This window comes from Argentina silus, assembly GCF_951799395.1.
Source record: "Argentina silus genome assembly, chromosome: 17".
Lineage (NCBI taxonomy): Eukaryota > Metazoa > Chordata > Actinopteri > Argentiniformes > Argentinidae > Argentina > Argentina silus.
Window position 1 is genome coordinate 7,874,943 of NC_139671.1, and position 27,404 is coordinate 7,902,346.

At 46.2% G+C, this 27,404-nt stretch overlaps 2 protein-coding genes across 2 annotated transcripts; one reads left to right on the forward strand and one right to left on the reverse strand.

Annotated features, from left to right (window-relative positions):
- The first annotated feature begins 3 nt into the window (after nt 1–3).
- Nucleotides 4–17,643, forward strand: extl3 (exostosin-like glycosyltransferase 3). The gene is made up of 6 exons (XM_083689444.1): nt 4–164; nt 9,510–12,076; nt 12,544–12,671; nt 13,788–13,932; nt 14,092–14,220; nt 14,895–17,643. Exons 2-6 carry the CDS (start codon nt 9,938–9,940, stop codon nt 15,102–15,104), a joined length of 2,751 nt encoding a protein of 916 aa, XP_083545570.1. The 5' UTR covers nt 4–164; nt 9,510–9,937; the 3' UTR covers nt 15,105–17,643.
- Nucleotides 17,644–19,288: 1,645 nt separating this feature from the next.
- syt14b (synaptotagmin XIVb) lies at nt 19,289–23,280 on the reverse strand (the record flags this gene model as incomplete). Its single annotated transcript, XM_083688814.1, has 8 exons — nt 19,289–19,605; nt 19,883–19,939; nt 20,162–20,342; nt 20,611–21,048; nt 21,311–21,555; nt 21,722–21,883; nt 22,251–22,371; nt 22,903–23,280. 8 exons carry the CDS (start codon nt 23,278–23,280, stop codon nt 19,289–19,291), a joined length of 1,899 nt encoding a protein of 632 aa, XP_083544940.1.
- Between the last annotated feature and the right edge of the window lie 4,124 nt (nt 23,281–27,404).

A 27,404-nucleotide genomic window follows, 5' to 3' on the forward strand; every position in this document is an offset into this window, starting at 1 on the left:
CTAATACGTTTATAGCGCGCGTTTGGCACGGACAGTCTTATGAACGTGCAAATAAAACACAGCACCGAGCCTGTATGCTTGACAACCTCTTGCATACGCCACCTTCACCCTTTCTAGTCGACTGAAGGGTTTCATTTTGGAGATATTTTGGAGCTTCATACCGGGTGAGTAGCAAGCTAACCAGCTAACATTCGTCTACTAGCACGAGCAAAATCCCTGTTGTGGCTAGCTGACTAATTGGACAAATGAGACATATGCACCCCTCTCCCTCCCTCTTTGCCTTTTCTCAAACCCCTCTTGTGTTTTTTTAGTTTTTCTTAGCCGAGATATATTTTCCCCACTACAACTTACAAGTAACTGTTGGTTTCGAGAAGTATCCACTGCAAAAGTGTTGTGACAGACTAGCACCTAATCAGCCGTGGTGTTCTTGCTAGCAAGCTAGCTACCGTCGCCAGCGTGTTTGCTTTGATCTCACCGACGGTACACACACGTCAACCTAGGTCCTAGTCAGCGTCGGCACTAGCTAGCCCGGCAATGCAAAATGTAGTTGGAATCAAAGCTTAAAACGAAAAACTCCACTTAATGGTGTGTCTGTTGCATACGTGAAATGCATAAGTGAAATGGTGTTTTCTATTGCATAAGTAGCGAGAGTCGATTTAGTTAGATAAGTAACGAGCTAGCTAGCTGGACTCTTCAGCATTTTCTGTATTTGCGCGAGTCTCTGCTGACATTATAGGGGGCAGCCCGCTGTCCTCTCTCCATTGAAGACAGGTGTATAGCAGCTGTGTTATTACTGATGACTCAGAAAAGTCCGATTGTTCATGTACTCATGTACTCATTACGCAGCGTGTTAAAATACACAAAATCAGATTGAAGTTACCGAAATTGTTATCAGCAATTATTATCCGAAAGAAAGGGGGCACATCTTTGGCTTGCAGTGGCAAATCTCATGCTCACAAACTACTGTCTGGATTCGTTTGTATGTTGCAAGAATGTAGCCTAGATGGACGGAATTGTAGTATCCAGTCATACTTGACACTTGAAGGACACAGGATACACTTGAAGGAACACAGTGTCTTGAATACATGTGGTGATGTATTTGTAACAAACATAGTCAGTCATTATAACGCACTTTTGCATCCATATTGCGGTAATACATTCATGGTTACATATTAAGCTATGTGAAACTAAAGGTTGTCCGCCTGGCTATGGTCATCGATGGTCCCAAGCAGAGGTGTTGAATGGCTAAATACGTTTTCACCTGGTCAGCAGTAGCAATCAGCCTTGGAAGTTTGCCTTGACAGTTACAGTGATGTAATTGTTTCCTATGGTTAGATCAGTCCCCAGTAGTCATTAATATGTACCTCATGGGACAACAGCCTTTAACCATAGACACGAATATTGATCGCTCTCATAAGAGCTTGATTGCTTGGTGTCCTAATGATTTTTCTTGTGGTTACCGAGTAATCAAACATAGCAGTGAGTTGTGATATAGACACAATCAGCATTCCATTGCCTGACATGGGTTTATGTTTATGCACCATTTATGCATGATTACAAATGACTTCATTTTTAATGTATATCATGTGTTCTACTGGCTCCTATCAGCTAGAGAGGTTGCTTGTTGCAATGCACGTTGTCAGCCCAACCATGATCTCAGCACGGAGAAAGTGCAGCTTGGCTGTGTTTGGTGGAATGAATGGTTCCTGTTAAAGGGTGGACTGAAACCGTCTTCATCAACATCTGTTTTATTTTCTCCCCGTCAGGGAAGGAAAGTATAACACAGGACAAATTACCGCTGCGTTTCATTGCACAGAACAGTTACAATGGTTGACTCTGTGTAGGTCTAGCACCTGAATGAAATCTCCGGACACACAAACCAATCCATTATTAGCGAGGAATTTCACAGTGTGTGACAAAATGTTGGTGAGGGAGAGGGTTCGTATTATTCATGCAGTCTTGGCAGAGATAGCAGAGGGACACGCATGTTAAGTCCTGGCTAGCTTCACCATTGGGGATTACTTAGCAAATCCAACTCCCCATTTGTCCTCTTCCAGAGGACCTGATGTCAGTCTCAAACACAATGTTAAACGTATGTGTTGTTAAGATGAAAGCCGTTACAAATGAATACAATAGTTTTGTATGGGCCAAGGGTAAATATTTGAATGCCAGCCCAGTCTGTTGTGTTACAGGGATAGACTAGCAGAACATAATGTCCCAAGTGAAGGCAGTCAATGAACAGGACATGGTCTGCCCTTTCACAACCCATCGCTGTTGTCTGCGCTCTCTTTTTTGGCTGTTGTAGGTGTTTGGAATGAGTCGATGTCTCCAACACCAGATAGTTCATTGCTCCTCTTGACATGTAGCCTAGTGCTTTGCAATAGTTTACAGGGTTTTGTTGCGCCATGGTTGAGATAATAAATACCTTATTCTGAAATGCATACTAAGTACAAGTGAGTACTTTTTATGTGTGTGATTTGCTTCTGTTCGGAGGATGCCGTTTCTATTGGGGTGGTATACCGCAGTAATTCCCCCATGGTAGGGGCTAATCACCCTGGCTCCTCTCCCACAATCCATCAGTGTCTGGGGGAGGGGGGCGTCCTGCGCCGGGGGCTGGCAGCTGTTGGCAAGGAATGACTCAATCTGTGATGGGCTATAGCTAGCAAGGCAAGGGAGAGAGAAGCGCTCTGGAGGCCTGTGGAAACCAGGGCTGCCGCCACTGCTGTGGCAAGATAACAAGAGGATTTATTTGGTTAGAAGAATTGGCTGTGTGCACAAGTGTTAATTCTGCTGCTATACCCAACTGCTCTACTGGGATGTTTTCAGCCATGCCCAGGTGTGGCCAGACAGAGGGCATTTGGGTTTCAGTTAAGCTTGGATATAGCTGAGTGGTGTTGATGGTAGACAGTGTGTTGACATTGTTATGTGGACACAACAACAAAGTATAGCCTAGAAATTCTGAGCACCTTTAAGTCGGGGGGAGAAATGATGTCTGCCTTGTGTGGTTTCCTTTTCAGTAATGGTCTGACTGACCAGTCCTATCTGTGGGTTAAATTGGTCTTCATGCAGGGCTAGCCCAGGGTTGTGTTGACTGCAGCGTTGAGTGCCAAAGCTGGCCTGGCCTCTCTTTCTGCTATGTTTCACCATTAACACAAACCGCCAGGGTCTCCTGTTGGGCCCTCTGCCCTGGGGCGGATCACTCTGGCTCGCTTCGGATGGCAGAGCTTGCACCGCTGGGGATGTCACTCCTGACCTGAGAGAGAGTGGGTGTGCTAGTCTGTGCGCCACTCCTCCAGGAGAGCATTAACTGCAGCAAATTTGAAATGGATTCAATCACTGAAGCAAGCTTCAACTCTGAAATACAAAAAAAGGGTATTCTATTTGTTCTCCCTCTGAATGAACTGTACTGCTAAGCCGTGCAGAAGTGCTTGTGGGTGTAATGGCTGGATTTGCCTTGCTGTAGACGATGCTTGATTACAGCCCAGTTGACTAATTAAGGTTGCCCTGCCCTTCAAATTGTAAAGTGTGCGCTCGTGAAAAGTCGTCAGCTCGTGATACATCGTCAGCTTGTGATTAATGACTTGGAAGGCATTCTCATTCAGCTTCACAGTCCTTCGGCGTGTTATTTGATCTGTGTAAAATGTCCACTCCGGGGGGCCACTCAATGACAGGCTACCAGCCTAAGTAAAGGGATGTTGTTGATCCTAAAGCCAATTAATGTGTGTCAAGTAATCCTGTTAAAGGGATGAGGAACTAAGAGAGGGCTGTGATTGGATTGGAGGAGAGAGGAGCGATAGCACTTCAATTCGAGCCCGTGGCCGTCTTGAGGTCCTTGAACCTCCTGGTAAATTTATGGCCGTTATCTGGAGCAGCCCCACACTCCCTGTAACAGATGTTTCAGATGATTCAGAATGGTTTTTAATATAGCCCATTGGCCAACAGGACAGAAGAAAGAGACTTTAAAATGAGGTGTTTGCAGATTCTCGATGTCATAAATATTTTAGGGAAATGGACTGGAAAGGTTCCCTCTTTTTTGTAGTGCATTTTGCTGTGGTCTCACCCCTGGTTGAAAGCAGCCCTCGTTCTAAGACTCCCTCTCAGCGTAGAGTTGGCAGTTTCTCAACTTGTGTACATTTTAAGCTGTATTTCATTTCATTTGTTTTAGCTGCTCCAAACAGCTGTCAGTGTAGAAACCATTGTACATTCAGTCATGCTGACTTCACACGCTCCTTGCCTCCAACTCGCCTAATTATGTAGATGATTTGATGAGGACCATAAGGCAGTCTATAATTTGATTGTGGTAATGAAAGGGTCAAATACCAATCTCTTCTTGGCCAAGTATATGAATCCCTTGTGAAGGATGCTCAGCTTGATGATGCATCAGACAGAACATGACGTGCACATACCAGAACGACGCCTAGAGTTCTGTAACCTCACTTGTCAATACAAAGCTTGTTAGACAACTGAGAGAGGCTGTTCTGTTCTGAAAAATGGGTGAATCCTATCTGTCCCCCCCCCCCCCCCCCCGTAATTGGCTCTCGCTGTCTTGAAAACATGATTCGTGTCTGCTCAATGTGTCACTCTCGAGGTTGTTTGTGCTAACAGCAGTTCTACAGCAGAAATATCCAACACGTCACTAGCTGCCATGTTAGTATGATGGATTTTATTTCGCATTCTTCCTGAACACATTGACTTGATTGTATTTACCATTCTCTCAAGGAGTAGACAGAATCAGTATTATTCTTTGTCTCTTTGGACTCCACGCAAGTGGAGTGTTATAGTTTTTGACAACCACTCCAATTAAGCAAGTTGGATCGCGATGATGAACCTCTTGCAGATTGTATCGTCTTTTGATATGGAGGTTTATGTCCTTCTTGACAGGCTAACTGGTGCTTCATCCCCCTGCTCTAGAGTCCCAATGACTGTACTGTTCTCCAGTATAATAGCTCAGTCATATTAGAGCTGCGGAGGCTGGAAGGCACCCAGGCCCATCTGTCAGTGTGAGTGTGTACACACACACACACACACACACACACACACACACACACACACACACACCTCCGAGTCGAAGGTGGCCCACACGGGGAGCACTCTAATTGCTGCTATGTGGTGCTCTAACTCTGATCACAAACCACCTCTTTGTTATTCGTGAGGAGTAATCTACTATTAATGAGGAGCATGAGAAGGAGGATCTCTGTGTCTTTCTTTCCCCTACCTACGTCCACTGTAACTCAGTGAGGAGCCCTTAGGGCAGCTCTTGTCAGCTGGCTGCAGATGAGGCATGAGCCATCGCTGAAACAGCTGCTGCCCTCCTACAGCCCTGTGCACTGCTCCACAGCTGCCTTCCGCTCATTCCTTCTCCTTCTCCTTTTCCTTTTCCCTTTCTCCTCAGGAACTACTGTCAAATCGTATTGGTAACGGTCGGGTGTTCTCTTGTTCAGGTGTCGAATCCAGAGATCAAACAAGAGATCAGACAACCAGAGTCATTTAAAGGTTAAAACAATGTGCCTCTGAGAGAGATACAGAACATGGAGGCTTAGAATACATCTGAAGGGGTACATTTTCAGACAAACACAGGGGCTCTAATTGGGCATCAGACACACACAATCGCAGTCAGTAGCCTATGTTTCTCTGATGAGCAGCAGAGTCTCGTCTGCTGGGATCATCTGCTAAACAGCAGTACCTCCAGAGGCCTGTGCCAGTTGCTGCATCAGCAAGCAGCGAACTCAGACATTCTCTACATTTGGATTTCCAGTTCCCTCATGTGTCCTTCACTGTTTATGGTGCCTGTATACGAGTTCAATTAGACCTCAAGGTGTACTGGAGCCCATTTCAATGGTCAGCAATCGTTAAAGTTGGCTTGTTAGGAGTTTATCTAGTATAGTATAAGTGATGGTGTGTTGTCGACATTTTTATTTGACTAGAAAACACAGACAATCCAAGAGCCACCCTCTGAATATTTCAGAGTGAATGCTCCAGTGTCCTTCTGGAGGAATGCACAGTACACTGGGCCTTATTAAAAATGCAAGCTGTGTTATGTCCCTCTGCCCCCCCCCCCCCCCCCCCAAATCTCTGTCTGTCTCACTCTCAATCAAATTCCTATTCAAAATAGCCTTGTAGCCTGGCCTAGCCCGAGAACTCTGCCACTCTGTCAGTGTTGCATAACGTTTCATTAGGCCTGCATAATGTTAATGGACAAGCTCAGAACCATCTCTTTCTGTTGGCCCCACACTTAGCCTTGTTAAGAGTACCACCCAGAATGCCACCCAGTCCTTTCAAATCTAATCTCTCTCTGGATGAGCCATTTCTGTCTCAGCCTTCTCTTCGCTAGAAGTGTCCTCCTAAGACTCTCACTTCCCAGACAGTGTGCGGAGAGAGACTGTTCAAACATTTAGAGAGGCACTTGTTGCTTGCCTGGGGTGTTTTTGGGAAGAGTCTGGGAACTGGGAATTTGACTGTGATATCAGATGACCACTGAAACAAGAGCATGTCTGATTAAGGAGCCTAGGCTGAACCTGCCTGGTCTACACCCCATGATTGAAGCGTGGCTCTCTTTGAACAGATTTGGCTAATGTCTCTGTTGACTCATCACTGTCATCTGACATTACATTCTATTAGTAAACAAGGTTAACATTAATATCTCATGGGTTGTTAGGTAGTCTCTCTATAATGCCACAAAATGAAATTAACTACGAAATCAGCAATGCAAAGGCTGCTTTGTTCTGACCACTGACTAACCCATCGCCTGCTCAGCATTAGGTGAAAATATCCTTTATCTGGGTCGTCAAACAGACGATGCTGCTTTTCTCCTCCCTGGAGAAGAGCCTAGGTCTCCTGATTTGATAATGTTGCAGAATTTTGGCCCCTGAAATAGAGCTTGCTCAAGCTCCCTCACATTATTGCCCGGCAGCTTTAGACATTATTGTTGATGTTGCCGGCTTAAGGTGAAAGCAAGGACGAGTATCTTAGTGCTGCTGTAATGCAATGCGTGCCCCAGTGTGTTTACAGCCTGTGTTGTTCTTGTCTTTCGCTCTCAGTGTTTGTACAAATGGACACCACAGCAGCCTGTTAGTACCTTAACATAAAACTGCCTCGCAACACAGTCTTTGTCGATGATGGAATCTTTATTGATTTTCATAAAGTGAGTCTGGCCTGTGTGTGTGTGTGTGTGTTTTCCATGCATAGAGATTAAATTGAGTTTAGTGAAAACAGTACTCTTCAGATTAGAGAGGTCCTTGTAGATTAAGAGTGTGTTCACTCAGGCTGACATGAACAAGGCTCTAAATCTGTGTTTATGGCCCCAGATTAGAGGTTGAGTTTGCCCCTGAGACTCAGCATCTGTCTCCCATTACCCAGGAGATCTCTGCATCCCTGCAGTAATTAATCTGATGGTTCCAATCGTCCTCTCTGCCTTGCAGCACCTCAGGCTGCCCGCCAGACGGCTATGGGGGGTCAAGGGTCATTATGAGATGTGACAAGAGGGCTTTTAGGAGTGCGTCACGCCTAGTGCTCCTGTATAACATGGTAATGGCAGCAACTAGAAGAGCTAGCCTCGATGCAGTGTGCTGTCAGACCTGTGGCCTGATGCGGTGTGTGCTGATGCGTGTGTAAATGGACTATGTTATGCAAGGAGCTCTGCCTCTCTCCCAGCCTCCCAGCAGGAAAGCAGGTGCATGGGCCATATTGCAAGATGCTCCATTAGGGGAGAAAAATGCATATGCCCACTCATCCTTTCTATGCTAAGTCTCCAAATCGCCGAAAGGCTTTTAGTAAATCTGTGTGCCGGAAGCCCAGTCAGATGGAGTCAGCAGGGGGAATTCCTGTTTTTCCTGGCATAGACTGAGGGAAAGATTGCTTTTTTCTGAGTCTGGGATCTGTGCGAGTGTCCTGCTAGGACATGTTATAATCAAGCGGCAGTGAAAGTGCCATTACTGCAGAGGTCTGTTTCACCAGTAGCCTAATGAATGCTGTGGTTGTCAGGACAGGGAATTTCTGGCTCATCAAGAACCTCATCTGTTGCCAAGGTAAACACAGAATTTGTCTTTGGTGCAGCTTTGTCTGTGTGTCAATTAAACTGTACTGCAGATATATCAAGGTACACAGTGTTGCGGTTAAGTGTGTGTTTGATAAGACTTGTTTGGCTGATCTCCCTTGTCCTTAGGACACGTGCTGTAGTTATGATATGTCCTTTGGAAAGGTAACGGACTGTTTTGTTGTTTTTCGCCGACCTAGTTTTCATCTTTCACAGGGTTTGTTCATTGATCTATCTGTCAGAAGGTAGGCTATTCCCTTCTTGTTTGATTTGGTTTATCCTCTCCAAGTTCTTTAGATTTCTCTCTCTGTATCTGACTCCGTCTTGTTGCCGTAGACAGACTCTTATCAGCTCTTTGATCCCTCTGCTAATCGTCTGCAGATTACAGACCTAACAAACACTTTTGTTGCAGTTTCCTAAAGCACAGGGTAGCCTAGTGGGTACTGTGATTCTACAATCTCTTCTGCAACTTTGTCTTGTAAGTGATTTTAGACTGAAAGCCGGGCAAGGAGGAGAAAGCTGCTGTTCTTAATGAGGAATTAGGTTAGAGGGAGGGGATGTTGTAGCGAAGAACCGTTCCTTGTGTCTGGTTTTGAGATGGTTCACTCTGTACTCTGATCACTTTATTATGCATGTATGGAGAGAAACAGAAAAACAAACCACACTATATTTGAATAACTTAATTTAGGAAAATAAGCATTTTCGGGGACATGTTGTTGTAACCTTTCACATTTGCTTTCAAGCTGCTCCAATTGTGAAGAATATTTTGCTAGTAATATCATTAGGGAGTGTATTTTAATACAGTGGCAGTTTACAAAGTTTGCCTCATTATGAGGTTCAACTGCAGGAATTAGGGATGCACCAATATAAACAATCTAGGACGATACCGATTATTAGTTATTTATTTATCTATTTGTACCCTGACATAAAATAAAATAAATGTTTTGCTTTTGATGATGCTTCTCAATGAACACACATTTAATCATACAGCTACTGAGTAATGGAACAACCTTTATTATTTATTTTTAAAATAAGAAGAATGATCAAAACATGATTTAGCATATGTGTGTACACCTGTAAGGGCCCTGGGAATTATGGTGCTCACGGTGAATGAAATAAGCCTTTCCTTTTCTTTTTTATCGTAGAAAAATGGTAAGGAAATACATAGTGAATTTTATATATATATATATATATATATTTTTTTTTTTACAAATATTACAATTACCATTACATTTTATGACAATTACAAATTAAGAAAAGATTCTGCATCAAATTAACATGCCAGTTTCGAATCAATAATGTCTGAACAATTGAACATTTTAAAGCAATTGATCAATCGCCGATTTGTGCCGATTTGTGCCAATATCGGCCGATACCGATTGCTGGCCAATCAATCGGTGCATCTCTCTCAGGAATGTTATATCTCTACATAAGTCAAAAATGATTCTTGTTTTGACCTACTCTGTCTCTGTTCCAGGTTTGACATTCTCTGTTGGAGGAGAATCTGGAGACCCCCACTCCTTGATGGTCTACACCTACACCTAGGGCAGGGGAACCTGACCCACAATGTTACTCTGCAGGACTGTGACCAGCCATGCCCTCCCTGGACCTCCCCACGAGGGGCTCCCCTCCCCCGACACTGCACTGCATCTTACTTAGGTCAGGAGTACAGTTATACCATACAGTAGGGAAGATGACATGGACATATCTGAACTATGACACACTGGCAGGACAATGGTGAGGTCCCCTCTATATTTGATACCCAAAGGATACCCAAGAGCAAGTACACTGACACGGATGACATTTTATAATTGCTTCACCATGCTGATGATGTTGCATCATGGCTGCCAATCCCCGTAAAGGAGGTTCCCCAGTGTGGTGTGGAGCAGAGTGAGCGTGTCTATTATGCAGCGTAATGGCGGCGGGGTTGGGGCGGGGGGCCAGCCATGGGTACTGCGACGCGTGCGCCTCACCTGGCTCAGCTTCATGCTCGTCTTCATCCTGGTCTTCTTCCCGCTCATCGCCCACTACTACCTCACCACCATTGACGAGGCTGGCGGGCCGGACAAGCGTATCTTCGGCCCGCGGCCCGGCGGAGAGCTGTGCGAGGCCAAGCATGTGCAGGACCTGTGCCGCATCCGCGAGTCCGTCAGCGAGGAGCTGCTGCAGCTGGAAGCCAAGCGACAGGAGCTAAATGGAGAGATTGCCCGGCTCAACCTTCGCATCGAGGCCTGCAAGCGCAGCATAGACAGTGCAAAGCAGGACTTGCTGCAGCTGAAGAACGTCATCAGCCAGACGGAGCACTCCTACAAGGAGCTGATGGCCCAGAACCAACCCAAGCTCTCGCTGCCCGTGAGGCTGCTGCCTGACAAGGATGACCCAGGGCTGCCCCCGCCCAAGTCTGTCCGCTCATGCCGCCTTCACTCCTGCTTTGACTATGCCCGCTGTCCCCTGACCTCGGGCTTCCCTGTGTATGTCTACGACACAGGCTCCTACCCTTGGGGGGAGTATCTGGACCCACTAGTCAAACAGGCCTTTGCAGCTTCAGTGAAAAGTAGTATATACGTGACTGACAACCCCAGCATTGCCTGTCTGTATGTGGTGCTGGTGGGAGAACTGCAGGAGTCCCCCTCCTCCCTCCTGCCATCTCCTTCTGAGCTGGAGAAGCAGCTGAAGGCACTCCCCTACTGGCGCTCAGATGGACACAACCATCTGCTGGTCCACCTCTCCAGGAAGTCCATGACTCAGAACTTCCTGTACAATGTGAGCACTGGGAGGGCAGCAGTGGCCCAGTCCACCTTCTTGGAGCAGCAGTACCGTGAGGGCTTCGACCTTGTGGTGTCACCGCTGGTCCATGCCCTCTCGGAACCCAACTTCCTGGAGGTGCCCCCTCAGGTGCCTGTGAAGAGGAAGTACCTGTTCACCTTCCAGGGGGAGAGGGTAGAGTCTCTGCGGAGCAGCCTGCAGGAGGGCCCGCCTCAGACCTTTGAGGAGGAGATGGAGGGAGACTCGCCGGCAGACTATGACGACCGCATTATTGGCACACTGAAGGCGGTGCAGGACAGTCACCTGGACCAGGTGCTGGTGGAGTTCACCTGTAAGAGCCCCCGGCCCAGCCTGCCCACAGGGTGGGCCCTGTGTGGGGAGCGGGAGGACAGGCTGGAGGTCCTCAAGGCCTCCACCTTCACCCTGGTCATCTCCCCTGGAGACGGGCAGCTGGTGGCCTCGGCAGGCTGTGGTATGAGGCTGTTTGAGGCCCTGGAGGTGGGAGCCATCCCTGTGGTGCTGGGAGACCACTCCAGGCTGCCCTACCACCAGCTGATCCGCTGGAGTGAGGCCGCCATCATGGTTCCCAAGCCCCGCATCACGGAGCTGCACTTCCTACTGCGCAGCCTCTCAGACAACGACCTGCTGGCCATGCGACGCCAGGGCCGCTTCCTGTGGGAGACGTACTTCTCGACGTCAGAGAGCGTCCTCAGCACCATCCTGGCCAGCGTGAGGACTAGCATCCAGGTGCCCGCTGCCCCCATCAGGGAGGAGCCGGCCCAGGAGATCCCCCACAAGGCTGGGAAGATGGCAAGCACGGACGCCAACCTGGCTGACAACGGAGACCTGGACCTGGGCCCTGTGGAGACAGAGCCGCCCTACGCATCCCCACGCTTTCTCCGCAACTTCACCTACACGGCTGCAGACACCTACCGGGCCTGGAACCGGGCCCCAGGACCCTTCCACCTGTTCCCCCACACCCCCCTGGACCCACTGCTGCCCTCGGAGGCCAAATTCCTTGGCTCGGGCACGGGCTTCCGGCCCATCGGTGGGGGTACTGGGGGCTCTGGGAAGGAATTTCAGGCTGCACTGGGAGGGAACGTCCCCAGAGAGCAGTTCACGGTGGTCATGCTGACGTACGAGAGGGAGGAGGTGCTGATGAACTCTCTGGAGAGGCTCAACGGGCTGCCTTACCTCAACAAGGTGGTGGTAGTGTGGAACTCTCCCAAACCTCCTTCAGACGACCTGCTGTGGCCAGACATCGGTCTGCCCATTGTGGTGAGCTCCTGAATACCAATGTCCCGCTGTTTAGACTAAAAAAAATGAAAATGATTGAATGCAAAGGAATGATATCTGAAAGCCTGACTCACCTACCCCACTAAAATGCAAATAGTGTAACCTGTTATCTTCTGCAGTCTTCAAGACTGTGAGTGTGCTGAAGTGCAGTGCATTGCCTCCTATAGCAGATTACACTCTCTGTTCTCTTTGAAGCTTTCCTTACAACTCTGCAGGGCAGCAAGGCAAATTGCAGCAACTGATATAAAATGAAATAGAAAAAATTTTCTCGTCACAGTTGGAGGAAATGTATTCATCCCCCTCGAATAACCTTCTTTCAGAATGCTGTTGGTATTGAGAATGATGGGCTGGCTGGCTTAGTGTAAGGTGATGTTCACAAAACATTATACTGTGATACACTTTCAAGAAATACGCTTCCTGTCCACACTAATGCTCCTCTTGCCCTGCAGGTGGTACATACAGAGAAAAACAGCCTCAATAACCGTTTCCTGCCCTGGGACGCTGTGGAAACGGAGGCCATCCTGTCCATCGATGACGATGCCCACCTCCGCCACGATGAGATCATGTTCGGGTTCAGGTCAGTGAGAGTGAGAGTGGACCTGTCAGGAAGCACCTCAGAGAGATTTGCTTAGGTTGTTGCTTTTCACAGAGATCCTAGATATCTTTGTTTTTTTTTGTTTTTTTACTTATATTACATTTCCACATAGAAGACAGATGTAGGCTACAGATAATGACAAGCTTTGCATAAGTTCTTATTCAAAATCTTTCAAATGTATAATATCACAGGCATATATATATATATATATATATATATATATATATATATATATATATATATATACATACATATATATAGAAGAAAAAAAAAATATATATATATTGGAAAACACAGTATAGTTAGTATACAAGAACAAGTGCCCCATGTAGACACCACAGAGTTTTGATTTCCCTTTGCATACATGCCACACCTTGAATAGCTGAACCATATTTAAAACAATTTCAAGCCCAACTGCTAGCTTATGTTTTGTTTACATCTCTCTCACACTCTAGTTGTCTACGGTTCGCCACTGTTGCTGCAGGTCCAGGCAGGCAGAATGCTGTGTATGAATAGGGTCATTTGTCATGAATTATCCTGAACTCCTCCAGAATTACCCTGGAATGTTACCTCACAGAGAATATCTCCACTGAGAATGTACGCAGCGTCACTGTGTTATGTGTTCATTCTTGAATGGGACTTGTGAATAGGTGTGCAAGTGCTTTTTTTTGTTTCTTTTCTTTTTTTTAAGAATTCCTGTGTCCACACCTCTCTTCAGGGGTGCTTGTGTGGACACCCCCTCAGAGGTTAGGGAGGTGAGGGCAGTGAGTGGGAGAGCGAGCGAGAGAGAGAGAGAGAAAAAAGAATGCCTTGTTGCTGCAGTAAACTGACAAACTGTAGACATAAAGATCTCCTTCGCAGTAGCGACATGGTTTTGTTTGTAAGGTATATTTTGTTACACATTGCGGTCTTCTCCACTGCTCATCCTCCCTTCAGCGCTGTCCATCATTTGCCCTAACTCTCTCTGTCTCTCTCAGGTTGTGTGTGTGTGTGTGTGAGAGAGAGATTGTGTGTGATTGTGGTAGCCATCTTATCTCTCTCAGGTTGCGTTTGTGAAATTGTGGTAACCCTCGATCTGTCTCTTCTTGTGTGTGCCAGAGTGTGGCGGGAGGCCAGGGATCGTATCGTGGGATTCCCCGGCAGGTTCCATGCCTGGGACGTCAACCACCAGTCGTGGCTCTACAACTCCAACTACAGCTGTGAGCTCTCTATGGTCCTGACGGGAGCCGCCTTCTTTCACAAGGTCAGCCCCCCCCCCTTGATACCGCTCAATCGTGTGATAGTTCTACGCTGCGCTCGGTTTCTCTTTGCTTCCAACTTACCTCGTCATCCTCATCATTTCTTCTTGTTTGCTCTTAACGACCGTCTCACCCTGCCTTTCTTCACTCCTGTGTCTCTGCAGTACTATGCCTACCTGTACTCCTATGTGATGCCCCAGGCCATCCGGGACATGGTGGACGAGTACATCAACTGTGAGGACATCGCCATGAATTTCCTGGTTTCTCACATCACGCGCAAACCCCCCATCAAGGTCGGTGTGCCATTGCAGCAGCAGTGTGTTACGTTTACAGCACCAGTAGCCCTCGGTTTCATTTCCCCCTCTGGTCTTGTTGTGTATTTATGTTTATGCTCACTTAGTCCTGCCATTACTCAACATGACAGGTCCAATATTCAGTTTAAATCAAAACAGAAGATTGGATTGGTGCTCTATCTGTGTGTTTTCCTAGATGTTTATATGATTCCCGAGACATTTATTACTCCTATGCATATTTATGGTTAGCTGACTAATTATACCAATCAAGCCAGGGGAAGTTGTTGTAACAAGAACTCCTATGCTGCCCTCAATTTTAGTCTCTTTGATTTACTGGGGATTGAATATTCAGAGGTGTTTCATACGGGAATTAAGGACAGTGTGTTACTTGACAGCAATTCCCTGGTAGAAGCCTTGTGAATAATGCATGTAGTAATGCAACAAAGTTTAAGAATATGAGCTCCTAACTAGTGTGAGTTCCTTAATTTTGTGGAGAATCAACCCTAATAATAGATGCAGTAAGCCATATTTCATGCCTTGGGTGCCTCTAATACCACGCTGTGCTGTTGGTATTAAGCATTGGCATTGCCACATGTGCCTAGTATTGAGAAAACAATTAGAATGGTCGTAGAATGTGATGAAATAAAATCACACACACACTCTCTCCATCTCAGGTGACGTCTCGTTGGACTTTCCGCTGTCCAGGCTGCCCCCAGGCCCTATCGCACGACGACTCGCACTTCCACGAGCGGCACAAGTGCATCAACTTCTTTGTGAAAGTGTACGGCTACATGCCGCTGCTCTACACACAGTTCCGCGTGGACTCTGTGCTCTTCAAGACCCGGCTGCCCCACGACAAGACCAAGTGCTTCAAGTTCATTTAACCCAGGCCTCAGCGGCCCAGCTAAGTGTTGAGGGAAGAGTGGAGGGAAAGAGGAACTCTGGCAAGAGAGAGAAAGAGAAGAGGAAGTGAGAGCAGATATTGCTGGTTCTGAGATGGATGGATGGATGGATGGAAGGAAGAGGTTGGAGCCCAGTGGATACAGAGTAAGAACCCTTTCCAGCTAACGGCTGCAGCTCAGACTCGCACCTTTACTGGAAACTGATGGGCTGAAAGCTGAGAAGGACCACTTTCAATAAAGAAGCCTTTTTTATGTTGTTATGGGGTTTTTTCCGTGTCTTTCATACGTATTCCATCAGCAACCACTACCGATTTTAATTTGCACCACTTTATGGGCCTGCAGAGGAGAGAGACAGACACAGGTGGCACACAGTGACCCAAGGACAGGGACTCTTCCAAGCTCAGCTCAAACTGAACAGTGGATGGTCACAGTGAGACAGACCTGAGCTCTGTCCCACCCCACCCACTGTCGTAGACATTTTACCTTTGGGAGAAAAATGGGGGCAAAGGCATCTGGTTGTCATTGCACTCATTTGTTTTGTTGTAGTTTTTTTTTTTTTTTTTTTTCTTCTTTTTTTTACTAATTTTACATTTTATATATTCTACTGTTGTATATGAAACGTGAGAGAAGCACTGATGGTCACAGAAGTATTTTATTGGATGATCTTTTTTTAAACGTGGTGTTTTAATTGTGTAAATCTCTTTGTGGGATGATCAGTCACCAGAACCTCTTGTCTTTGACAGCACCCGGTGCAAGTGTTCTGTCAGTCTGCCCTTAAATGACCACAGACTGAAGAACAGAACCACCAGGCCCAGTTCTAGGTTTGCAAGAATGCAAAAATGTTCATTGTCCAAGTTATTTCACACAAAACAGTCAAAGGAAATTACCATTACCTAACACTTTCATTAAGCTTATAGAGGACTACAATGGTGATTAGTCACTCGAAAACAATCATCACTTGGTTTTATCATGGTTGTTACATGATGTCACTGAGCGCTAACATGGCCCAGTGCGTGATATGTGATTGGATTATAATTGTGTGTATAATGTATAATTTTATCACCCTAGTAATTGTTGATCATTGCTTGGCAGTACAGTATTCCTATAGTCTTAATGAAGTGTTATGTAATCATGTTAATTGGGCACTTAAGAGTTTTGAGACCTTTGTGGTCTTCAGGCCTTTGTAAAGGAGTGGCGGAAAAACCATCAATCAAGATACTGAAGTTCTTTTGGTGTTTCTACCCAATACTCATATACCTCATAAGTCAAGTCAAGTATCAAACTTCATAAGGAGCTTCTCTGTACAGCGTCTCTGTGTTAGGTCCCTCAGTTTCATTTTTAAGGATTGCTTGATGAATGTTTTCTTTGCCAAATAGGTACGGTGTATGCTGATATACAGCACAAGTTGCAAAGTGCACAATGTGAAAACTTACTAAAGGGATGCAGTCTGGTACACACGTGCCCCTCCTCCTGTCTACACGGTACCCCAGGCGTCATGCCAAGGAACTCCACCCTAGAGAAATGCCAGTCTCAACCTGTAGTATACAGCCCCAATGACCTTTATTTGAACTTGTCTGGTTTTATTCTATGAAGTTGACTTGAGGATCAACTGACAAATTTGATCCCTCATTTGAAATGATTCAGGTGAGACGATACACTGTTATCAGCAATAGGAATATATTTTCTCTCTGAGGTTCAAACTATGAGGCTGCTTTTATGGAAACCAACCTCATATGCCCATAGTGTCTGTATATTTATTGACTATATATTAAAAAGATATTCTGAGACTTGCTTCTTGGGGGGAGGGGTGGGGGGCGGCTTTGTGAATAGATATGATGACTGCAATAAAATGAAATATGATCTTGGTCATTAGCTCTCAAAAAGCTCTCAAAAATGTCCTTGCCTGACCCTTCATCATCAGTGTGCCTCATTATGACACTAATGAGAACCAGCATGTGGCACGGACTGCCTGAGGTAGAAGTGGCCCCTAAGCAGATCTAGGATCAGCTCTAGTCTACACTGATCCTAATCTACACTATTGAGTTGTTGAGCAAAACTGACCTTAGATCAGCGCTTGGAGAAAACTACATTCTGTTTGCTCCAGCAGAGCTCAAGTCTGCCAAACATTTTTGTCTGACTCTTGGTCAGTCCATTTGCAATAACGCGCACTCACATCCTTGTACTTCAGATGCAGCATAATTACGTGGCTATCTCCAAACCTTTCCTTTGGTAGGGATTGGCCACATGCGGTGCTTTGTAAGTGCTCCCCCCCACCCCTCCCCATTTCCCCCCGGGACAGCGGCACAGCTGGTTTTCCTAGGCTCCAGGCAAAGGAGAGCAGGCCGGGAAGGCCGCACTCATTCCAATTGGTGTTAAGTGTTCTGAAACTATGTGCCCCTGGGGCTTTTCCTCAACTACACCCCTGGGCCAGGATCCCAGCCATCTGCAATGCTGGCCTGTACCACACTGATGACTGATGACAGGGTAAAAACAAACCATTGAAGGCCAGACATGGAATTAAACTCTCAACATTGTTAAAACATGTGGCTTTGACTCGTGTCATAATTTCGTTGTCCAACTCCCTGTCTCTTTGCTACAGAAATAACACAGCTGTACATTGCTTCATGTCCTCACTGCACTCATATGCCACTTTGTTAAGTTAATAAATGCTTCCAGAATATCTAGACTATGGATAAATTAGCCAGCATACTTTTGATATCGTTAGAAAACCTTACTATGACTCCATACTGCAGGACTGTGGGCTCTGAGGCGTGGCTGCAGGACCCCTGACCCTGAGGGAGTGGGATGCTTGAATGTTCAACACTGACATCACCCTGGAAAGGGGGAGAGGGAATGCATCCCATACCCCTGAGCTCCACTCCAGCCAGAAGAGGGGGAGAGAGCTCTTGTTACAACAAGGCTAGGGTGTGGTGCTATAGTCTTTACCTCAGCTCCTTTAGGGCTAGCATCCAACACGCCTTGCAGTGAAATAATTAAGCCCTGTGTCCTCCAGCCCTGCCTCAAAGCATGACACGCCTGATATCCCCCACAGCAGGGCAACTGCTCCTCCACACAGCTGAGTCATCAGAAAGCTGCATGGTGAAACAGGCCCCGATCTGTACATGAAAGGTGTTTTATAACTGTAACATACAGGGCTGTGTCCGATTCAGTAAAAATGCCGAAAATACCGAGAAGACCCAGTGTGCTCAAAACAATCTTTCTTTTCTCATTTCAAATGGCAAATGGCAAATGCTATTAATTTGAGATTATGTCAGACCACTTTGGAAATTGTGTTTGTATTTGTGTACTGTACGAGCAACACATGCGCAAGACAGACACGTTAAACAATACATTGGAAGATGATACAGCTGTAGAAAGGCAAAAACATAACAAATCAGTCAAATGGATATTGCATAATGTCACGCGCATGTAAACAAATTGTAAAAAGCATAGCTTGTTAGCATAGTTGCAGCAAGTTACAGGCCCTGGCTTAAGTCTTTGTAACAGTCTTACATTGCATCCTCTTCGCCAATGGCTATGAGTGTCAGAGAAATGTCTGATATGCTGGTGTCAGTTGAAGTCAGTACAACCCCAGAAGAATGTGAGTGGGGGGGGGGTTCCTTGTGGTCGACCTCCACACTCTTTGGTCCTCAATTCAGGATGAGAATGTTTTATTGTACGAGATATGGAAGTCCATTGATCATTTTCTGTAAACAACTACATGCAATACTCTATCATTGACAGAATGTGGAAGATGCCGCAACAATTTCATCAGGCCTACTCTGAACAACTGAATCCATCTCATCTCCCATTTGAGGTGTCATCTGTTTAATTAAAAAGATGAATCTACGATGCCCATCGGCCATGACTGGGCTGGAACTGGAGCTTAGACCTACCCCAGACCAGTCTGTCTCAGGTTAAGTGGCTGGCTTAAGGATGAAAGGGTATTACTGCAGTCTCTCTGTGAATGGAGACTGAGTCTCAGTGCCTCTCTATTGTGCTGCACCATAACACACACACACACACACACACACACACACATATCCCACCAGGTGTATATGCATGGCTCCACCCTTGCAGCTCTGAGGGTCCAGGGAACCTGACCCCGCCCCTCTCAGTCCACTCTACTATTCTAAAGGTCAACAGAATGGTCCTCCATCCTCCTCCTATGTGTCCATGAGTGTGTGCCAGTGGGACACCTGCTGTCCCTCGGCCTCCTTCATCTGGCTCCAGTGGGTCTGCTGCTCCTCTCCGGTGCTGTTGAGGCCCATGGAGACCCAGCCCAGCCTCTCCCTGGGCTTCATGCTGCTGCGCCGGCTGTACACGGACACCACCAAGGACACCTCGGACAGTTGGAACAGAGCCACCTGGAACACAAACGTCTCCTTGTAGGTGGGGTTGGGCTGGCCCCGGCACACCGACGTCTTACACTTGGACATCTCCTTGCCCTTGGAGTCCAGCATGGTCAGCTTCACATAGGTGTCTTGAGAGGAGAGAGAGGGAGAAGGGGAGGATGGTGAGTGGCTGCCATCTAGTGGAGCTGCATAGGTACAACAACAGGCAGAGGGACATCGACATGGAAGATCATCAAGATTTGAGGATTGTATTGTGTATGCAAGATGTGGGTTTTTTATTCATACTTCGCTGAAGTCACAGATGGAATTCACTGTATTCCAACGTCATCATTAGACAAACATGAGGTGTCACACAGGGAGTCACACAGCTTTTAAGCATAGATGCAGGTACATACAAGTACTCACCTCTCATTATATAAAGCTGTCCCCCTATTAACTGTTTTATACAACAAAACAGACCATCTGGCACACACCACACAGAGGAGTAGTGGGTTAGGAGGAAAGAGAAGAGGAAAAGAAGAAAGGAAGAGAGAAAGAAAAAAATAATGAGTTTGAATGAATAAAGATAGTTTAAGTAAATGGCTAAGAGATACATAGAGGCTTGTATGTATTCAGTGTTGAGGCTTCATAAGGCATTCATAGAGGTCTGTAGAACAGAGGAGGGCTCAGACTATGTACACTCACTGGGAGGTTTGTCGGAGGCTGTGTTTTTGAAGTGGCTTCCCTGCACGACCTCGGCAGAGAGCCGTCCTGTGGTGGAGTTGTAGATGAGGCCCAGTAGAATCTCTGGGGTGGAAGAGTCCCCGGTAGAGCGGTAGGACAGTGCCCCCGCACTGCGGGATACACTCACCATAGACCCACAGCCCTGCCACAGCAAACACCAACATTACTGTCACACAGCAGGCAATGTAAGGATCATTATGGTGATAGAGGGACTATTCAACAATGAGATCTGTCTGGTCAGTTTATTAGGGGACAATAGCGTGGCTGTATCACTTCTGCTATCTTGCAGACATTGTAATCTCAATACATTCTCATGGCTGTGAGGGTTTATCTAAGTGGATAATTATAAGATAATAGTTACACAGACCCACACCCTCAGCCCCTGAGTGACAGAGTGCCCCAATTCTCACCGTTAGTGTGGAGCCTGGCTCCAGTGTGACTGGCAGTGCCATCTTGCCCTTCAGGTTGAGTTTGGTCAGGTAGAACACCTTCTCTCCGAGCACCTTCTCCTTCTTCATACGTCTGACGCTGTAGAGGCGGAAGCGGATGGCGTAGTCCCCCAGAGTGTCCTGCTCCACGCGGGAGAACCTGAACGTCTCCGTGAACACGGGGCACGGGCCCTTCTGCACGCCCGTCTTGGCGCGCTGCTTCTTGGTGGGCAGCAGCACCAGGTGCACCTGCCAGGAGATGTTGCCCATCTGCTTGGGCACGGGGATGTCAGTGGCCGCCGTGACGGTGACAGCCAGCCTCTGCTCGCCCGAGTCGTACTCGAAGGCCACGTCCAGCGTGCCGTACTTGGCCAGTGGCTCAGGCTCGTACCCCATGGGGAGCTGAGGAGCCGAACCATCCTGTGGGGGGAAGGAGGGATAGTAGAGAGGGAGAGAGCGAGGGAAGAGAGAGAGATAGACAGGGAGAAAATATGATTTGACATTTTTTTATGCATAAGCTGTAATAAATGGACCATCTTTATTTGATTTAAGTTCTCATCGATGACAGTAGGCAGAAAGGGCGGAAGCTGGGTCAACGAGGGTGGCAGGGTGACTTAGAACAGCAAACAGAACAGGATCAACAGGGGATAGCCAGGGTCAGGGTGGGCACACTGCAGCTCACCTCTGGTCCCAGGACAGCAGTGCTATCACTGGGCACGTCCTCCTCATAGCCCTTGTTGAGGTAACTCTCTGTGTCCTGGTCAGCGCTGGCCTCGCTGGCCTCACTACCCTCTACGGAGGACTCTCTCCTGCCCCCTGGCCCAGAGCGGGGGCGCGGCACACGGACCGGCATATCCTCATCCTGGTACGGGGGAGGCTGGAGCTCGTTGAGGGGAGAGTTGCGTCTTATCCTCTGGATACTGTTGGCTGTATAACAGAGAAACAGACAGACTTGTGAGGACTCTGGAGGGAAGGCATTTGTCTGACCACTAAAATCCAAATTTCCAACCCAAATCAAGTACTCCAAATGTGTGTGCAGACATGTGGACATACTGTATGTATATGTGAGCATATCCACCTCTGTGTTTCTCACCGTGTCCAGTGGAGGTCTCACTGCTGTAGCCCTCGTGCTCTTTGGAGTGTTTGTGTCTGTTGTCCCAGAGAGAGGTTCCATGCTCCTGGGCAGAGGGGTCAGAGTGTCCCCCTGGGACGTCCTCCTCGCTGTCAGACGAGCCCCGCTCTGGGCAGCTCTTGTCTAGACCGGACACATAGACCAGCTCACACATCACACTCACACTGTATAACTCTCCAAATCTATCCAAGGTACATCATATAAAAGAAGACATGGCCTCTGCCCTGTACAGTACCTATCATATCACACTAATGAGAAGAAGACATAAAGCCATAAAGAAGAGAGAGGGAGAGGGAGATTAATTTATTTCTTTATTTTCATTTTTTTTTATAAGACTCAACACAGGGTCAAAGCAGGGTCACAGGGTCAAAGCTCCAGCTGGGTTACAGGTCACAGCCAAGGAGAGATTGAAGGAACAAGAAGAGAGGAGAAGAGAGGAGATCCACAAGCACAGCTGAAGGAAAGGAGCACATCCTCTCATCTTTCTCACCTTTCTTCTTCTTCTTCTTGCTTTTCTCCTTGCCTTTCTCCTTGTTCTTCTCCTTCTCTGTTCCCTGCTCAGATTTCTTCAAATCCTCTTTCGTGCCATTCTTCTTGTCACTCTTCTTCTTCTTGTCTGGTGTGGGAGATGTGGGAGGCTCAGTCTCCTTCTGTTCCTCCTCTCCCCCAGGGCTCTCCTCTTTCTCTGGACTCATCTCCTCCTCTGCTTCAGCTTTCCCTTTCTTCTTTTTCTTTTTCGATGCCCTTGTGTCTTCTTGAGGGCAGGGAGATTGTGGGGGTTCCTCATTATTGTTGCTCTGGTCGACCCCTCCCTGCTCTTTCTCTGGACTCACCTCTTCTTCCTCTTCAGCTACCCCTTTCTTTTTTTTCTTTTTCGATGCTCTTGAGTCATCTTGAGGGTGGGGAGATTGTGGGGGTTCTTTGTGGTCGTCGTCGTCACACTGGGGGACCCCATTGGATCCGACCCCATTAGGGGTTGAACTGCTCTTTTCAGCTGCAGGTTCTTCATCTATGGCATCCTTGCGGCCATTTTGAGACCTTTTCTTGCTTCTCCGGGCCCTTCTCTGAGACCTCTCTTCTTCCTCCTGCTCCTTCTGTTTCATCCTCTCCTCCTTCTCTTTCTCTTCTTTCTCAATTTCCGCCTCCGATTTTTTGACTCTCCAGCATCCGTCCCTCCACTCCCATTCCAGTTGGCTTTGGGAAGAATCTCCATCAGCGTTGGAGTTACTGGATTGGTTGTTCTTTGAGCCGTGGCTTGAGTTGGCCTTTCCTTCCTGGGCTGCCGAGCTCTTACCCTCCTGGCCTGCTGCCGCCTCGTCCTTGTCTTCCTCGTCCTCGGCCTGGGCCTTGCTGATGATGGTGGTGATGCTGCTGACCTGCTCAGTCAGCTGGTCGCTAACAGTGTAGGTGGCATCACTGACAGCACTGGCCAGGTCATCAACGCGGCTGCTGACGGTGTCCAGGAGGGAGGAGATATTCACAGATGGCAGGCTCTGCTGGAAGCTCTTGAAGAAGGCCATGTCTCTGCTGGGGCTCGTGAACCGTCACCACAGTGGCTGTGAGATTATCTCATCTCACAAGTGCTGACAGAGACACATTTGCTCATGAGTGTGTCTCCAGTATTGCTATCGGATGATAAATTCTGCACATGTACGAGGACAATTTGTGACAGCGATCATGTCTATTCATGACATACTCTCACCCACAAATAAATATTTTCAATATGAGGACTAAACTGTATTGGTTAGACAATCGGATTAACAGATGTATTTTTTTTTCTTTTTAGCATATATAGAAATAGCAAAGTGCTGGTACATTATGAGAGAATAATATTAGAGTGTTTACCTTGCTGGTCCTTCCTGTACTCATCAAGGCACGACAGATCACTGGTGCTCTCCACTGACAGCTTGTTGCTGAGGTAAAGAAAAAAGAGAGCCATCAAGGCCATGAAGGCCGCAATGGAGGACAGGACGCCTAGCAGCTCAGGAGACACTGAGAAGAAGGAGAGAGAGGGAGAAAGAGAGAAAGGGACAGACATTTATAGAAAGAGAAAAGAGAAAGAAGAGAGAAGAGGACAAAAACAGAGAGACAAAGGCGACAGTGAGTTTGTCTCCTGGTGCATGAGGAACACTGTAACCACGCAGTATGTGCATTTTTACTTCAAAGGCTCATCAGACACATATAAGTAGGCCAACAATACTTCATTTATCTAAGCAGCCCACTGTTCTTGCTTATGTGCTATTTTTACTGGGGTCTCTGAGGAGCTGAGTCGCACTGAGTTGCAGATGTAGGGACATGCTATAGCACAAGCTACTCACACAAGATAGCATTAAGGGCTGTGTTCTTACCATTACAATATAGAGCAAACTGAGTAGCAATACAGAATAGTCATTATGGAAACAGGGCTGTTTCTGAACAATATACAGGCCATTGAATGTCTATAGGTGTTAGTATGGATATGGATGTGGATTTATAAATAGTCCAGAACTGCCAGAGGAGTCAGAGTCCCAGAGCCCACATGAAAGCTCTAATTCAGAACAAATATGCACATGCACTGAGAATACAAATCCACACTGACCGAGGGTCATTGGTAAAGTATAGTGTGTGGGTGGGTGATCAACACAATGAAAACGTATATTGCCTGAGGAGTAACGGCAGAACAGCATTCACACTCAATCTCACGAGGAAAAGGCTTACAGTTAGCCTGACCTATTGCCCTGACTGAGTTTGGGTGAACTTTTTCTCATGGACTATCTGTTCTCACCATGGCAACAGGCAGAAACCACTGGAGCCTGACAAGAAGTGCCTGCTGCACTTCTTGCCTGCTGATATTCAAAACCCCCAAAAAGATAGTGAAAGAGAGACATATAGGAGAACAATAACTCAAGCGATAGTAGCTCACCTTCTTTTCACAGACTACAAAGTGTCTCAAATGTCTCACACGTAGTCAATCCATATGTAAAAACGGCAGATAACCCTAGTGTTGAAACAATGTTGCTTGAACAGAAAAATGTATCCTACACCCAGAACCTGATACTGTGTCACTCATCCTGTCTCACTGGAGACATTTCTGTTGATAGAATCAAATTAGGTCCATCAGTGTGAAAAGTAGCCTCATGTCCAAAAACCAGGCTTACAGTATGCCCTTGTGCCCCTCAGTGCCATATGGTTGTGCTCTGTACACTGTATGTCAGCAGCACCTGAATAATTCAGACCTCTGCAGTAACGTGATGCCTTCCTCCATACACATAGGCTAGTGGAGCAGTAGCTAGGCCAGTGCTCCTGAGCTCGTGTCCTGCTCTGCACTCATTGATTATTACTGGAATAAGGCAAGAGGCTGGTGAGTGATGTCATGGTTACAGTATACTCGTGGTGCCATTCATTCATAGGACAGTCTCATACAGTATGATGAGTTTCCAAGCAGCAGAGTTGATTAGTATGTTTGTATTAGTGTGTGTGTGTGTGTGTGTGTGTGTGTGTGTGTGTGTGTGTTTGTGTGTGTGTGTGTGTGTGTGTGTGTGTGTGTGTGTGTGTGTGTGTGTGTGTGTGTTTTCCTGGGGCAATTTATGCACAGCACATCAGAGAAAAACTCTGCTGTGCTTTATGTGAACTGTAGTTGAACTCAAGCCTCAGGACTAAATCTGTTTTGCAGGTAACAGCCACAATAGACTAATGTCAAATTAACCACATTAAAACTCAAATTAAAAGACAATAAAAATGTAACCTAAAATAAAATGTTAATGATTCAAATCATGTAAATGTGTATACCGGTATGCTAACCACTGAAGTAAGATACTCATGGTTCTGTGATGCTATCATTCAATAAAATTACTTTAATAAAGAAATATGTAATATTTCAGATATATTCTTGTGACTACACATAGACAGGCTAATCATGATAGTGATAGAAATGCTACCTTTTTCAGGACTCAGTACCAGAGTCACATTGTGCTTTCTGTTTCCGTTACTGTTACTTGTGTTATCTTGCTTATGCTTATTTAAATGTCAGTAAGTTAATCTGGAATTGTTGCTTACACATCTCCCACACATACGAAACCAAACCTACACAGTAAATAAATCATGACCATAGTTGCCTTCTCTTGGAGAAGAGTCCTAAAACTTGATATGCCATTCATAATTCACACACAGATATTGAATTTTCGGCAGTCTTGCATAGCCATACATCCAAATCACGTTGTTCTCACGTCTCCTTTGGAGGTCTTGATTAGCCGATCTGGCTTGGATTGAACTGAATGGAGCGATGGGAGAATGTGCTCGCAATTTCATTGGATGTTACATTCCTACAACCGTCCCCCCACATGGCCCTGTTGTTTGTTGTTATGTACATCGTCGTTTCTGCCGGGTAGGACTATTTTACAGAGAGTCGTTGCCTATGCTAGCTGGCAACGTTGTAGAAAATGGAAGAAAACCTTGAGGAAAAACTTAATTCTGTTTTTTTGGAGCTCTGCCTAAGCAATGTATTTGATTGGTATGATATGTCGCGAGGCATCACCAATTTCGGGTTTCCACCCCTTTGTAGCTACTTTCTGCCTGGTATCAACAAGGTTACATTTTTGCTAACACTTTACTTTAACATTTGAACAGTGCTTTACTTTACCTACAGTGGTGACAATGACATTATACACTACTTATGTGACATTATGTATATGATATAATATCAGCAGCTGCAAAGCAGTTTAATGACTGTGTTGTAACATTGACAGAGTGTGTCACTTTACTTACAGTGGTGAGAAAGAGGTTATAGATCACTTATATCAGTGTTATATCAACACATGCATAGCTGTAGAAAGAGGTTATAGATCACTTACATCAGTGTTATATCAACACATGCATAGCTGTAAAAAGCCTGCAGAGGTCTCGAAAAAGGTCTTGTAGACAGATAAGATTAATATGATCATGTACCAGAGTGATTGCAAGTGGAAAGTTTGGAGAAAAAAGGATCTGTCCAAGATTTACAGCATACCACCTCATCTGTGAAACACGCTGGAGGGGGTGTTAATGTTAGGACATGTCTAGCTGCCACTAGAACTGGATAACTTGTTTGAATTCATTATGTAACTGTTGACGGCAACAGCAGAATAATTTCTGAAGTGTAGAGGAACATCTTGTATGCTCAAGTACAAGCAAAATGCCTCCAAATTCATTGGATGGCGCTTCATCATACAGTAAGACAATGACCCAAAACGTACTGCCATAGCAACTAGATTATGCATTTCAGGACCAAAAAAATAGAAAGAATGGCCAAGTCAATCTTCAGATTTAAATCCAATTTAACATGCATTTAATTTCCTGACGATAAGATTTTATGCAAAAAAACCTCAAAACAAACAACTGAAGGTGGCTGCAGTCCAGGCCTGGCAGAGCATCACCAAAGAAGACACCCAGTGTCTGGTGGGGTCAATGGGTCGCAGACTTCAGGCAGTTATTGCATGCAAAGGATTGTCGACCAAATACTAAACATGAGTGTTTAATTTGGACATGTCATACATCTGTCCCATCACTTTTGGGTACCCTGAAACAGGGGGTCAATGTGTAAAAAGTGTGGTTAAACCAACATGTACACAAGCTGATAATCTTTACTTTAACCTCACAGTAATTGTTTGATTTCAAATCCAAACTGTAG

Excerpts from the sequence above, each read along its gene's own strand:
- extl3 (XM_083689444.1), top strand. The coding sequence starts at position 9,938 with ATGCAGCGTAATGGCGGCGGGGTTGGGGCGGGGGGCCAGCCATGGGTA. Across the intron at positions 12,077-12,543 it reads ACATCGGTCTGCCCATTGTG|GTGGTACATACAGAGAAAAA; the intron begins GTGAGCTCCTGA and ends CTTGCCCTGCAG. Across the intron at positions 13,933-14,091 it reads GAGCCGCCTTCTTTCACAAG|TACTATGCCTACCTGTACTC; the intron begins GTCAGCCCCCCC and ends GTGTCTCTGCAG.